The following is a 15337-nucleotide window of genomic DNA, read 5'->3' on the forward strand; positions in this document are numbered from 1 at the left end:
CTTGTGACTATTTCAACACTGCATACAGACTAGGTAAGATTGTAACTTAAATTAACAAATTGTAGGAAAGAAAAAATAATTTCCCCTCTACCCTTCTAAGTTCTTAGCTGAGACTCCTGGAACATGATTTTGTGCCTGGGAAGAGGGCAGGTATGATGGAACATTCCAGAAGGAAAGGAAATGAAATGTGCAAAGTGAGCTTCTATCTCTATCCTAATAGAAAGGGAGTGGGCAAGAAACCAAGAGGAGAAGCACCATCCCGGTAAACGAGCAATGTCACCCTAAGGAGACTTTTCCTTTAAGACAGGGCAGCAGACCAGTACCGGTCTGTGGCCTGTTAGGAACCGGGCCGCACAGCAGGAGGTGAACGGCGGGCAAGAGAGCGAAGCTTCATCTGCCGCTTACATTGCTTCCCATCACTCACATTACTGCCTGAACCATCCCCCCCTCCACCTATGTCCATGGAAAAATTGTTATGAAACCAGTCCCTGGTGCCAAAAAGGTTGGGGACCGCTGCTTTAAGACATCGTAGGTAATAACGACTATAAAGCCCACATTCACCCCTGTAACTTTAACCCTAGGTAGATGCTTAATAAGGTTAGTTTCTTTTCCCTCTTGGGATGATCATTTTTAAATAACCATACCATAGAATAATTATATTTTACTTTTATTCATTTATTTATTTTTTTGCGGTACGCGGGCCTCTCATTGCTGTGGCCTCTCCCGCTGCGGAGCACAGGCTCCGGACGCGCAGGCTCAGCGACCATGGGTCACGGGCCCAGCCGCTCTGCGGCACGTGGGATCCTCCCGGACCGTGGCACGAACCCATGTCCCCTGCATAGGCAGGCAAACTCTCAACCACTGCGCCACCAGGGAAGCCCTTTATTTTGTTAATTAGGAATTTAAGATCAGAATTAAGTTCCCTTTCACTACTTTGAAAATAAGCGGCCCAGCTGGCGGCCTCACAACGATCCAATAAGGGTCATAAATATTTCGTCGGCTCAACTAATTGTGGCAACTTTCATTCTCTCCCAGATAACCTTCGTTTCCTTTCATGAACTTCAAGAACTTCCTGTGGGACAAAGATGATGAGAGCAAGTGGAATGGCTAAGAATTTTATCATTTGCAGAATTTGTGTTAAATGAATATTTTGATGCGTCTTTATGGTCAGCTGTACCAAATATGAGTTCATTGAGAACAGGTCGAGCCTACAGACAACTGAAGAAAATGAAAGGTGATCCCTGCCTTGTGCAGGTTGCAATCTAGTTTGAGGATATAAAGCATAAAGCACATAATGTAACCTGTGACCCCAAATAAATCGCTACCATTTATTAACTATGGGAGAGACACACAATTTAATTCTCCCCAAAACCTGGGAGAGGTTAGCATTAAGCGTTTTTCTTCGCCTTTTAACTTATGAGAAAACTGAGGTTTAGAGAAATTAAGTGACTCCCCCAAGGTCATCCAGCTATAAAGTGGTGGGGTCAGGTTTTGAACCCAGGCAGAGAGGTCCCAGGACAAAAGCAGCTTTAGCTAACGTTGTAGTAAGTTTTAAGGACTGAGAGATTTATATTTAACTTTACTGAGACCTTGGCCAAATTATTTCCTTTATACGGTCCTCATTTGCCTTATCTGCAAACCAGCTCCTTCATTTGGGTTGTTGTGGAGTGAACGAACAGGTGCAGGCCGAGCACTTAAACATGTTCCTAATGCATAATGACGGCTCCGTGTGGTCAACAAGCGAGTTAAAAGTAAACTGACGAGCTTCCCTGGTGGTGCAGTGGTTAAGAGTCTGCCTGCCGATGCAGGCGACACGGGTTCGTGCCCCGGTCCGGGAAGATCCCACATGCCGCGGAGCAGCTGGGTCCGTGAGCCGTGGCCGCTGAGCCTGCGCGTCCGGAGCCTGTGCTCCGCAATCGGAGAGGCCACAAGGGTGAGAGGCCCGCGTACTGCAAAAAAAAAAAAAAAAAAAGTAAACTGACATCACCCATAACTCTCAGAGGGACTCAGGTCCCTCGAATCCCAGAATCTACGCTGACTACAGCCATCACACTTTTATGCAAACCAACCAACCCCTGAAATCCAAAGGGAATTCAAAAATTGCCTCAACGAGCCCACTGCTGCTAAATAGACTCACCTGCCCACTCTCTTTTCCTAATTCGATCCAACTTCCCAGGGATTTCTTAGTTTTTGGCACGTGAGAGGTGTGACTCAGCACCTGATGGGCGCACGGGGCTTGAAATTAGAGAAAGGAGAAGGGAAGCCTTTCAAGGGGAGGACTTTTCCTCGGGTAAGGCGGTCACATGCCCAGTCTCCCTATAGGGGACGTCGGTGACAGACAAGACGGTGTGCATTCCCTCTCCTCCCCAATCCCCGCCACTTCGGTCATCGCGATGAGCAAGGCCGTCAACAGGGGCGGGAGGTGGTTAAAGATGTCACACAAGCGGGTTTCTTAGCATGCGTCTGGTCTGTCCCCAGCTCGTCGGTCCTCCCCCTCCCCCGTCCCCTGGGCCCCGGCCGGGGGGGCGGGGAGCGGGGCCGGGGCGGAGCCCCCAGGGCGCGGGGCGGGCCGATCGCGCCTGCAGGTGTCCGCAGGCCTTAAGGGCGCGGCGTACGCGCCCGGCCGAGCACCCGCCGCGGCACAGCAAGCCCCGCGTTCCTGCCGCCCCGCCCCCTTTCCCCACTCCCCCGCAAGCCCCGGCTGCTCCCGCCCCCCAGCCCGTGCCGCAGGGAGGAGCTGCGGGCTCCCGCCGCGCCGGCCCGAGCGCGCCGCCGGCGCCATGCCCCGCATAGATGCCGACCTCAAGCTGGATTTCAAGGATGTCCTGCTCCGACCCAAGCGAAGCAGCCTCAAGAGCCGAGCCGAGGTGGGATCTTTTGCCCGGGTGGCGCGGGGGAGGTGGGTGCAAGGCGCTGGGATGTGCCAGCCTTGCCAGCTTTTCTGTGGGACGCTGACCCCCTTTGCCCTCCTCACCACTGTAGAAGGGGGAAGGGCAGCTGGTTCCCTGCCAGGACTGGAGGTGTCTTTAAGGGGTCCGACTCCGGCCTAAAATTCTAAATCCGTCCGGTCGGGTGGGCGAGGGGAAGCACGCAATAGAACTAGACCCCAGAGGAACGAAGACCAAGGGGCCAAGTGACTTAGAGAGGATGGCGGGGGGGTGGTACACAGAGCAGAGACGAAGTATAAAGGGAGAGGAGATTTTGGGGCAGTGTCTCTCAGTGCGGGGAACTCTGGCTGCTTTAGTAACAGGTACAGCAATGGAATTTTTTAAAAACGTCTGCAAAACAGGGAAACGCCGGGGCAAAAGTTCAGGGTTTACTTTCTGCGTTTCAGTGGATTTCTGGGAGTGGGGCTGCAGACCTGTGCCTGATGGCACCCACTTACTGGACCGCTTGAGTCCAGCCCAGCGTTTGGGAAGCTGGGAGCACTGGGGTGCGGGAGTAGGGGTGGAGGCGTTATTGCTGGTCCTGCCTTAATGAGAGCGAAGCTTGAGGAACAGGTGGAGACCAGACTGGACATAGCCAGGGAGGGGGGCAGGAGGAAGGTCAAGCTGTGAAGGATAAACTAGTTGCACACAAAGGCAGAGTCCCCCGGAGTCGTGTATCCCGGTGACCGTGGCTTTGCGTGGCGGGCCGAGAGCTGGAGCCGAAGGGGAGGAGACTGCTGGGTCTGGAAGCGGGGGCTGGAGAAGTAAACAGCAGGAGACCGAGCCAGCCTACTGCTCCATCCGTCCCGCTCCCCGGACCATAAATAAATCCCCTTGCGAGGCCCCGGGCTGCCTGCCGGTGCCCCCGCCTGACTCCTAACTGCAGTGCCTGGTGCTGCCAGCTGAGGGCTTGTTTGAATTAAGGAAGCCTGCTGCTGCTTTAGCCAATGACCAGGCCCTCCCAACTCACCTTCTCAAGCAGGAGGGTTGGCAGCTGGAGCCAGGACTGGAAGAGGCGAGGAATGATTAACGCTTACCCCCCTGGATTGCTCAACTCTGTTCTTGTCCTCTATTGTGTCCTCCCGGGTGCTAAAGAGCGGGGGCAGACAGAAGAGCAATGAACAGCTGCGATCGCAGGCCTTGGTCTCCTGAAGTCTAAGCAGTAGCTGGTACCTGAGTCCAGGCCAAGATGAGATGTGGGGATTCTGGGCAGACTAGTAATTTGTTGGCCTCAATAGTCTAGATGTTCACAATTCACTTAGTAGAGAGAAACTTACTTTAAGAAAAGTTATATGTTTAAAACAAGGATATATTATGTGTATTTTCTGAAGCAGGAAACCTCTTGTGAAGGTGAAACTCAGGATTATGTAATAAAACGAATTACTGTTTCCCAGGGAATCGTGTGACGTTGTCGTGCATCATTTGGTTTCATAATTTGGGCTGATTGAAAGTGTTGATGTCCCAGCTTCCCATGACACCTTGCAGTCTACATATACACATAGCAGTGAGATCTCTGTGTCCTTGAGAAGTGTTTTCATATTTCCACGTTTGCCAGGTCCCTGCCTGGAAACCTGAGTTCACTGGCGTTGCCTTTCCATTTGGTTCCCGTCATGGTTTAGCTGCCTGCTGGCCACCCGGTATCACCTGGCTGCCTGCTTCAGTGATGTTCAGGGATCTAGGTGGACCTCTAATCCCCTCTCAAGGTGTTCTCAGTTTGCTTGTGGATGCCTGAAATTTCTTGTAAGCAGATGAAAACTTTGTGTTGTACGACCAGATAGAGTCCTAAATATATGCCCCCAGGCAGAAGGATACCTGAGTGTAAGTTTGAAACTAAATGGTAAATGACTGGACTTTGAGCCTAACCAGAGAGCAGATCTGAGTGGTGCCAGGAGAGAAAACACTGGAGCCAGGAGAGTAAAGCATACCCTGTGAAAGCAGAGTCTGGCTGGGAAGGGAGAGTTATGACAACTGACAAGATTTATCACTGCAGCAGTTTTGCTAAGAGCTGGGCCTGCTGCTGTGAGCAGGAAATGGAGAGAAAGGCAGAGTGCCCTTCCACTCGGAGGTTTAGTGCTTCTGCAAGGGGATTTCCACAAGTGTCACATAAAATGAATTTGAGGTCAACTCCCAGAGGCAAAGGCTGCAGGTGGAGATGGCCCAGGTTGCCTTCCTGTGGCTGTAACAGATCGGCAGTCATCCTCACTGCCCATCCATTGCCCATGCTCATGTCTTCACAAGGCTTTGGGCCACAAGAATAAAGGGCCACAGGGCTGTGTGGGAGCATTTGGGTAATCTTTTCAGAGGAAGTGACATGGTTGTCAGTTGGGCAAGAACTTTGTCTTTCTTTGACATTCTGGGGAGGTGACATCATCCCTTGACTCCCTGGGCATTTTCTTCCTTGGGACCCATTTCTTGTTCCAGTGTCCCACCCTAGTCCTTAAGCTAGGAAGATTTTTTTTAAAAACTGCAAACTTAACTGCAAACTTAACACAACCATAACTTTGGAAGTCAGACAGTGGAGGAATTTGCACTGGAAAATTGGCCACTTACTTGTCCTGGGACAGAAAAGACATGATCTGATGAGCTGTCAGTCTCCTTAAGACTCCTTAGTCGTTTTTTCACCAGTAGTCCAGTGACAAGTGGACCGGTTCTGGTGAGTTCTGGTCCAGCTTCAGTGGACAGCAGGCTGGCCCGAGGGGAATGAGACCATGGCAGAGTAGAGAGACTATCGGCTGGGAGAAAGGAGGCCTGGGTTCTTCCAAGCTCTGAGCTAGTTATTTTATTACCGGGGCTCTGTATTAGATTCCTGGGGCTGCCGTAACAAAGTACTGCAGACTGAGTGACTTACACAACAGAAATGTATTGTCTCGCAGTTCCTTCTGAGGGCTGTGAGGGAGAAGAATCTTCCAAGCCTCTCTCCTGCCTTCGGGTTGTTTACACATAACCTTGGTGTTCCTTGGCTTGTAGATGCATCATTCTGATATCTGTCTTCCTCTTGAATCAGCATTCTCCCTTTCTGTGTGTCTCTGTCCAAATTTCCCCTTTTTATAAGAACACCAGTTCATACTGGAATGGGGCCCACCCTAACGACCTCATCTTACCTTGATTATCCACAAAGACCCTATCTCCAAGTAAGGTCACGTGCACAGGTACTGATGGTTGGTATTTCACTACCTTTCTGGGGAGACAGTTCAAACCGTAACAGCTTCTGTAAATTTTGCCCTGTAACGTTGGAGGGTGTGATGAGGCTTGCTCTTAATGCATCAGAATCACCTGGGGAGACACTCCAAAATACACATGTGGTCTCCAACACAAAGGTTCTGATTTCTTAAGTTAGGGGTGGCCTAAGCATGTGTATTTTGGGAGTCCTCCCACCGTGATTCTGGTGTGCACACAGACTGGCCACCGGAGCCTTTGCATTTGTGGAACCCCGTGGCTCTCTGGTACTGTGTGTGGCTGCATGCTCATCTCTGAATCCTGACACCTGATGGTGAAACTTCCAGGAGACCGAGCATGTTCAGAGGGCCAGGCTGGGGCCTACCACGCATTGCCCTGAAAGGCTGGGGGCCAAAACAATCTCATCCTTACCCCTCAGCCAGACATTAATTTATTCCACCCTTTTTGAGCCACTGGGACCACAGAGATGAAAGGCATTGCCCCTACGCTTCGACTTACAGTCTACAGGTGAGACAGATAATGAATACTCTAATAAGAGAATTGCTTTAATCAGCACCAGCCATAGATTTAGGGAAAAGAGGCCCCTGCCCCGGGCTCCACTTCTGCTCCCGCATCCCCTCCTCACTGGGCAGGGCTGAGGGCTGGGCCTTTCCCTCTAGGCCATGCTCCAGATACTCAGGATCCTGGATTTCCTGCCCACATGATTTCCAGCTGATTCCAAGGCCTGCACGGGGGGGCCTCTTCCCCAGGTGTGTTTCTCAAGGGCCAGCCTTGCTGCCGATATGCTCGCCTCTAACCTCAGAGTGGCCAGGTGGCCGCTGTTTGCGGGGATGGACATGTGTGCATGGAGCTTACTGTGCAGACTGGGGTGTCCATGTGGGCCCAGAAGGATGTGCGTGGGAAGAGACAGGGGCCAGGGCTGGCTCCCACGGCACCATGTTCTGGTGCTTTCCAGGTCATTGATGAAATTGTGTTGTAAAGGCAGGAGGATAGAACAAAATTTGTGTAGCACCTTCTTACACGTTGCTCATAACGTTGAGATGTTTAGAAACGTGGCAGGTGGGCCTCTATTTGTATTTTGGGGCCCCCAAATTTTGGGCTGCAGGATTATGACGAAGGTATGTTTAAAGAACAGCAGAAACATGCATTATTGAGGCTGGAGAGGGGTGGCTTATTACTTCCTGTGCCCTTTCAAACCAGGCTTAGCAGAGAGAGTGTTTGGAGGTGCTATATTTGGTGCGTGGACCAGCTGTGGCAGGTTAAGTGCCAAGTTTTGTTTCTGGTGGCTAGAATATTTAAAATATTTCTCTCCGTGAACAACTGGTCGTCTCGGGTGTGTGTGTGTCTGTGTCCTTCTGTCTGCGTGGATAAGGTCGGGGAAGATATTTTATTTCTCGTTCCTAGAATTAAGGATCGCATAGGCTCCGTCGTATGCAGGAGAGTAGAAGTGAGGGGAAGAGTTCATTGCCAAGGCTGACCTTTTCCATGGAGAACTGTTTTGCAGCGCCAAGAAAAACCCACTGTGAGCTCAGCTGGGTGCAGAGCGTGGCAGCCCTCCTCACGTTTCTTGGAAGGAGTATAAGTAATTTGAGACGAAGGAATTCCGATTGTTTTAAGCCTGAAAGCCAAAATGTCCACGCCATTAGCAGCCCAGAAGGGTGCAACTAATAGATCCCCTCAGTTACCTTTCAGGATGCAGATCGAACTTGCTTCACTGAAGTAGAACCAAGGATGGTAATGAAGGAAGTGGGAAAAGGGATGAGCTGCCTTCCACAAGTGCTCCGGCAGTGACGGCATCTCATCTCCCCTCACTGATTGCCGTTTAAGGCCAGCGCCGCCATGTTTATGACCTTGTTAGCCCAGGAAGCCTTCTGGGGTGGGGGAGCGCGAGGTGTGAAAAGGACCTGAGGTGCCCCCTGGTGTTCTGATACGTTGATGGCAAGGTGAAAGTTACCTTCAATGAAAAAATAGAAGAAGCCTCTAGATAAATACTGGTAGGAAATGATTACCGCTGCTGTCCTCAGTCAGCCAGGATTAATGTAGGTCCAAATTCTTGCAGAAGCTTAAGATTTCCACCTGTGTTTGTCCTGCCAGTTCTCCTTGGGGAAGTGCCCCTTTCCAGGAGGGGCTGTATCCCTCAGGGTCCTGCTGAGGAAACGAACATTGCTGAATATTTAAAACAGGAAATTTAATACAAGGCATTGTGACACAGCTGAGACACCGGATGGAATACCGAGGGATCCCAGAGATTGGCAGCAGACAACCCACTCCCAAAGGGGAGGTTTCCAAGGCCTGGGATCACTCTGTGAGCTGGCACCAAGACCATGCAGGCCAAGGCAGAGGGGGTCTGGGAGAACTACTCTGACTACACCCAGGGCCACCTCCCCCACTGTCTTCCCATGTCCCACCAGTGACCCCATTGCCCAAACCCAGCCAGAAACCAGCCTGGGAAGTTGAGCCTGCCGGGGGGGTGGGGTGGGGGGCTTGGGATAAGAGCAGAGCAGGGGAAGGATGAGCCACTGCATCTGTGCGCATACAGGCCTGGGATCTGCCCTGGGTTGAAGGAGTGATTTCGATTCTGCTAGCTCTTGGCCAGCGCCTGGCCCTACCCACTGCTTTTGCTGAGCCCGCCTTCCTGGCCTAGCTCTCGTTCTGGATTCCCTGTCGCTTGAGTTGGTCATAAATACGCTGAGGTTGGAGTTACGGTAGAACTGGAGCTGTTTGCAAGCCAAAGGAACAAGTGGTTATGTGCACAGACATGGCTGCAACGTCCTTCCTCCTGTGGCTCTCTGAAAGATGCTGGTAGTTACAAAGTGGCTGAGAAGGTTGAAGGGCTGAGGGAGTTACGGGTTGCAGCTGACTGCAGGGTGAACTTGGATTGCCCGGTTCTCTCGGAAGGTGAGAATTAAAGGGAGGGCCTTGGTTGGCAGAGAAGAGTGGAGTGGATTTTCCCAGAAGGGGAGCTGTTCCTCCAGTGCTTGGAAGTGGGGAAAGGTGACTTGTATGTGGGTGCTTCGGGCTATTATGAACCAGGCTGGGGCCAGAGGTGGCAGGGGGGTGGGAGAGGCTGTTGAAGCGGGGAGCTTTTGACTTGGAGGCTGGGCTTGATGGCAGAACATGTGGTGCCTTGTACTGGTGCTTGAGGGTTGTAAGGACCCCAGTTCAGTTTTTGCACCTGGATAACAACCCATGCCTCCATTTCCTCAGGGACTCACCTGTCTTTGGAACCCCTGGCCCAATCCCTAAGAGAATCCAGGGACTGAGGGACATACACTTCCTTTGTGTCCTTTCCACTTGCTCCAAACTCTAGAAGTTCTACCCAAATCACGTAACGAGCCAAGGACTTCTTTTCCCTTTTGCAACAGGTGGATCTCGAGCGAAGCTTCACATTTCGGAACTCGAAGCAGACCTACTCGGGGATTCCCATCATTGTGGCCAACATGGACACCGTGGGGACGTTTGAGATGGCAGTGGTGATGTCACAGGTAGGACGGTGGGCTTTTTGCCTCTGAGAAGCACACTGGACAGGTGGTCAGTAGCCCACCCTGGACTTACTCAGACACAGGGAAGAGGAGAAAAGTGAGACACTTCAGGTCATTCGCTGTGGCCGAACTATTTGGTTCTGAGTCTGATTGTTGCTACAGGCACTTCTTTTTCTCTCTTCCATCAGAAGGTGGATGGAGTCTGGACTTTGCCTTCAGGGAGATGGTCTAGACCTGCATCCATTTCTTTCTTGAAAATGCTCGTGATCCTTTTGGAAATTAGAGACACAAAAAGAAGTTGGACATTGTGCCATATTATACAGTTGGATGAGTGTTGTATTAATAGAAGAGTGACAGCACCTTTAAAATGAAGACAGAACCTCTTCGTCTGTTCTGTAGCATTTATTACATCATTATGGAGAAAACTTAGATGCCAAGCACTGATTGTAACGTGTATGATGTGGTCACAGCTCATACAGGTGGGTTCCTTATACAGATGAGGAAATCGAGGCAGAGAAGGAGAGGAGAGGTCACTTGGCTCAAGGCATTTAGGCAGGTAGTCACTGAGCCAAGATTTCAAACCCAGACTGACTCCAGAATAAGGGATTTGTCTCCCAACTTACACCAACAGATACTAGTACAAGCTCAGGGTCCCTTGAACCAGCTGCTGTCTCATTGCCTGTGAAGGGAGTAGCTAGTGCCCTGGCTTTAGAAAAATAAAAACAAAGTTATTTGCGGGCAAAATCTTCATCTCACACATCTGTGTCTGCATTTGTGTCCAAGGTTCGGTGCGTTTATTCATCATAAATGTGAAATGTCTGCTTCTGATGTACAGACTATGTGCACCTATTTCCGTAGCTAATGCCTGCCAAGTGAAAAGATAAATCCAATTAGTTGAAAGAGCTTCTTGCTGTGGACAGCATGTCTAACCTCAGGAGGTGCTGGGATTCATTATTACCCCGTGATTAGAAGGGAGATTTTCAAACAAATTATGAAGTCACAAAATGGAGTGGGGGGTGGTCTGTCTGAGTCCAGGATCAGTTGCCTCGTCTGTCCGCCCTTAGCCCCCAGTGAGCTTTGGGCCAGAGGCTAATAAATTAATTGCAAAAGGAATTTGTATTTTTTGCTCCCTATCTTCTCCTCCCTCTGCTGTGATCAGCCGTGGCTACTAATGAATTGCGTGTTTGCGTAAAAATGCATGGAATCGGGGCAATAAATAGCCCTGATGAATTCACATATCAGATTAGTAGTCCGTGAAGAACGGAGAACTTGCTGTGCTCTTCCCATTTGCACAGGAAAGACTCCCCATGAATGAGACAGTATGCACTGAAATAGCTAATCATGTGTGGGTCCACGAATCTTCCATTTCTAAGATCCACTGAGTTAGTGTCTTGCATTAATAAAGTCGTAGAATTTTAGGAGAGGGAACTGAGAGAAGTTAGGAGCGAGGGGCCCTGATACAGGAGGAGGAGCCTGGGTTCCGCATTCAGATTTGAGTGTGATTCTGGCCTTCGCCCCTTTTTGGCCAAGCGATTGTTAAATTTCTTAACCTTAAGTTTCTTAAGCCCCATCTCTGCCCGCGAAACTACTATTGCTACACAAAGTCCTGAGAAGCACATGAAATAACGTATGCGAAGCGCTTGCACAAAGTAGGTGTTCAGTAAACGCTTGCTGGGTTGATGGTCATAGATTTAGAATTATGATTTATGTACTTCCCTCCCTCAAGAATACCAACTACCTGATGGGTTTAGCTTTTAGCAGGAGATGTTTAGATTGTGAACCCAAAGAAGAGCTTTCAGGTAGAAGTTGAGCTTCTTTGGAGTTGACTAAGCATAACTTTGCCCTCAGGCTGCCCTGCTGACGGGCAGGGGACCAGCGCTCTGTGCTGCTCTCGGCCTCAGTGGAGTGTGGGCTGCCCAGGGCTCTGAGAATTCTCCCTTACTCCACCCCCCTGCCTCCTGGCATTGCCTCCTAAATCTTGAATGCTGAGTTGTCTGATCAGATTAGAGTGGAAAACACGGTTTCGTGATTTCCCTAGTTACACTTTCATCTGTTTGGGCCTCCTAGGAGCATATTCAAAGCAAATTAAGCCTGAAGGGCTGGAACACCGGATGCTTTTGTATTGGTGGATCACCCTTGTCATATGGAGGAAGGGGGAGTGGAACTCCCTTGACTTCTCATCCTAATGGTGCTGTTTTATTTCCTAGCACTCCATGCTTACAGCAATTCACAAGCATTACACCCTGGATGACTGGAAGCTCTTTGCCGCTAATCACCCAGAATGTCTGCAGGTATGACTCCACCCTGGTTATAAATTACATTTGTTGCAGGGGGAAGAAAATATTTTTTTTTCAATTTTTGTTTTATTTATTTAATTTTTTTAAACATCTTTATTGGAGTATAATTGCTTTACAGTGGTGTGTAGTTTCTGCTTTATAACAAAGTGATTCAGCTATACGTATACATATATCCCCATATCTCCTCCCTCTTGCGTCTCCCTCCCACCCTCCCTATTCCACCCCTCTAGGTGGTCACAAAGCACCAAGCTGATCTCCCTGTGCTATGTGGCCACTAGCTATCTATTTTACATTTGGTAGTGTATATATGTCCATGCTTACTCGGAAGAAAATCTTTAGGGTTGTCAAAAGGATTTGAATTGGCAGCAGATAGACACACAGAGTCCTAAGGAGAAACTGGGGGAAGGCAGTAGTGGTCCCCCAGCCGTTGATCATTGCCAAGAATTTGCCAAGGAAGCCTGTACTGTATTCTTTTTTAAAAAACATTAGGATTTACCTGCAAGGAATATCTTTTTTCCCTTGAGAAGTGAAGTGTTCTATCATGAGAACTTGCAGAGGACCTGGCAGTGTTTCCTTCCGGGGAACGGGTCCGTTCTAAACGTGCCTTTTGACCAGAAAAGTTACCTAATTATAGCAAGTTATAATTGGAGCTGAATATAATGGAGCGGAATAAACAGCATGCCCTCTAGGATGGCTTTAATCAAAAAGACAGATAATAAAAAGTGTTGGCGTGGATGTGGAGAAATTGGAGTCCTCCTACATTGCTGGTGGGAATGTAAAATGGTGCAGCTGTTGTGGAAAGTAGTTTGGCAGTTCCTCAGAAGGTTCAACATAAGAGTTCCCATATTACTTAGCAATTCTGTTCCTAGTATAGACCCAACAGATACAGAACTGTATGTTCACACAAAACCTTGCACACACATGTTCACAGTAGTATCATTCATGGTAGCCAAAAGGTGGAAACAACCCAAATGTCCATCAACTGTTGAATGAATAAACGAAATCTGGTATATCCATACAATGGAATATTCATCAGTGAAAGGGAATGAAATATTGATTCATGCTACAACATGGGTGAATCTTAAACATTTTACCAAGTGAAAAAGCCAGACACAAAAGGCTGTGTACATGATTGTGTTTACGTGAAATGTCCAGAATAAGCAAACCTGTAGAGACAGAGACAGAAAGTAGATTAGTGGTTGCCTAAGGCTGTGGGATGAGAGGTGAGGGCTAAAGGGTGTGGGAATTTCTTTTTGGGGTGATATGTTCTAAAATTGATTGTGGTGATGGTTGCACAACTCCAAAAATACTAAAACCATTGAATTGTGCACTTTCAAAGGTGAATTGTTTTTGACTATATCTCAGTAACACTGTTACTGAAAAAAAAAAAAAGCAGTTTGAAAATAACAAAAGTCCGGGTAGAACACACCAGACTTTGATCCTGGCACACTTCAATGGTTCTGCGTCAATGCCATAGAGGAATCTCTGCATTTAGATGCTTTTCTACATGGTGAGATCATCTGTGATTGGAAAATGACTTCCTATTGTACTGCTTTTGAAGTTACACTGGCTTCTTTTTTTTCTTTTTTTTTTCTGTGCCTTGACTATGTGTGGATTTTGATTGGGGACAAGGTGGTTTCAGAGATAAAATAGTTCTGGCTCACTAGTGGGTCCTTCCTTTTTGCCATATTTTATTCTAATGGATTATCTCTGGTTCACCTTCTTCCCCTCTTCTCTGGATGAAGTTTGGGGAGCATGAGTTTCCAGCAGTGCATGATTCATCAGAACCTTGGCTTTTTCATTACCAAGTGTCCTCATTTCACTTACTGCCCCACTCGCACCAAATTAGAGCTCGTTAAAAAGGGAACATGGTACAAACTCAGTGGCACAGAGGGAAACTAACCAATCTTGAGTTTCACCTGCTAAACTGTAACAGAAATGAAGGAGAAAATAAAAATGGTAGCAGAACTCAGTGGGAGGGAAAGAACGTGTGGATTTGGGGCACAGGTCAGACCGTAAACAGGAGGAGTGAAAATTGGAGTGAATATGTATCACGTTACCAGTCTGCTTACATTCAGTATCTGAGTTGTAGCTACACTGTTGTGATTTGGGGGGAATAGCAAAGGATTTTCAGATATGTCCCTCGTCTGTGGCTTATAGTTTAGAAATATGAGTTAGAATATAAACATTATATAAATTTATAAAATATAAATATCTCATGAAAGGTGAGATGCCGACTCTGGCCACAATCCCATGGGTTAGTTTTGTTGAGGCATAAATTACTACAATCCAAAGAGCAGATTTTGAGCGGAGCAGTGGGGTGGGTTGGAAAGCGCCAGTGCTGAGGAGCTTGGGGGAGAGGGTGTCACGGAGGAGACTGTGCTGGCTTCAGGTGTAAGCACGTCCCAGTGCCGATGGGGAGGATCCTTTCGGGGCTCATTCATTCTCGCACTTTGGGACATTTTGCCTCTAGAATGGAGACGCTAAGACTGGCGGCAACCGGTGCAGGTTACGATTTGCATGTTGCGATAATGTTGCATCGGGAGTGAAAAGGAAAACAGGAAGGGGTTTTATCAGAGGGGTTTTAGACATCTTTCCCTCCTTCCTGCCGCCTAAGTGAGATGCTCAGGGTGATGGCCACGGCTTTGGCACGGGAACCTGAGCAGACCAGCCACCCTGGCTCTCTTTACCTCTCCTCTCCTCCTGGAGGAGAATTTGCACCAGCAGCTCCACGGTTCCGAGTTCCACGTGGAGAGCTTGAGGAAATGAAACAAGAGCCAGGCACGAGATTGTGTGGCTGAGGTCCAGGGCTCAGGATATGTGCAGTTTAATGGTGGGACAGACGGCAGAGTCAGTTCAGGTAACTGAAGAAGTCAATCTCCTTTACCTCTGCTGCTGCATGTTTCTTGAGCCGGTCCACTGTGTGTCTGTCTGATCAGGGTGAACCTCGGAGGGTCACGGTGCTGTGCCCAGAACAGGTGCGTGGATGGAGGCAGGGTTACTGTTCGTGTCTTACGCCTCTTGGTTTGTTTGGTACAGCATATAGCTGTGAGTTCGGGCAGTGGGAAGAATGATCTGGAAAAGATGAGCAGCATCCTGGAAGCCGTGCCGCAGGTCAAGTTTATTTGCCTGGATGTGGCCAATGGATACTCGGAACATTTTGTGGAATTCGTGAAGCTCGTCCGGGCCAGATTTCCAGAACACACCATTATGGTAGGTATGGTGGGACGACCTCCTCTGGATGGGGAAGCAGAGAAGACGTGTGTGGGGTGTCGGGGGAGCTGTGTTCTCTTCGTAGCTTTTGGTTTCTCCTTCTTAGCAGACTAGTTGAGAATCAGCAGGAAAAGGAGAGGCAGCAGTTATGAAGATCTGAAAACTGGCTCTGCTCTAAAAATATACATATAAAATCCAGATCAATGCCATAAGGTCTTCGTCTCTGCTAAATATCAAGTGT

General features: G+C 48.9%; 1 protein-coding gene across 1 annotated transcript in view; it reads left to right on the forward strand.

Moving 5' to 3' along the window:
* Positions 1–2718: 2718 nt before the first annotated feature.
* The window catches only part of GMPR (guanosine monophosphate reductase), a 43619-nt gene continuing 31000 nt past the window's right edge, over positions 2719–15337 (forward strand). The window contains exons 1-4 of the mRNA XM_022586726.2: positions 2719–2867; positions 9470–9589; positions 11794–11877; positions 14923–15096. Coding sequence (XP_022442434.1) covers positions 2781–2867; positions 9470–9589; positions 11794–11877; positions 14923–15096 — 465 coding nt within the window. The 5' untranslated portion in view covers positions 2719–2780. The remainder of the gene's footprint in view (positions 2868–9469; positions 9590–11793; positions 11878–14922; positions 15097–15337) is intronic.

Source organism: Delphinapterus leucas, chromosome 10 (genome assembly GCF_059928025.1).
Source record: "Delphinapterus leucas isolate spDelLeu-1000000601 "Yukka" chromosome 10, BTC_Dleu_Yukka2, whole genome shotgun sequence".
NCBI classification, from domain to species: Eukaryota; Metazoa; Chordata; class Mammalia; order Artiodactyla; family Monodontidae; genus Delphinapterus; species Delphinapterus leucas.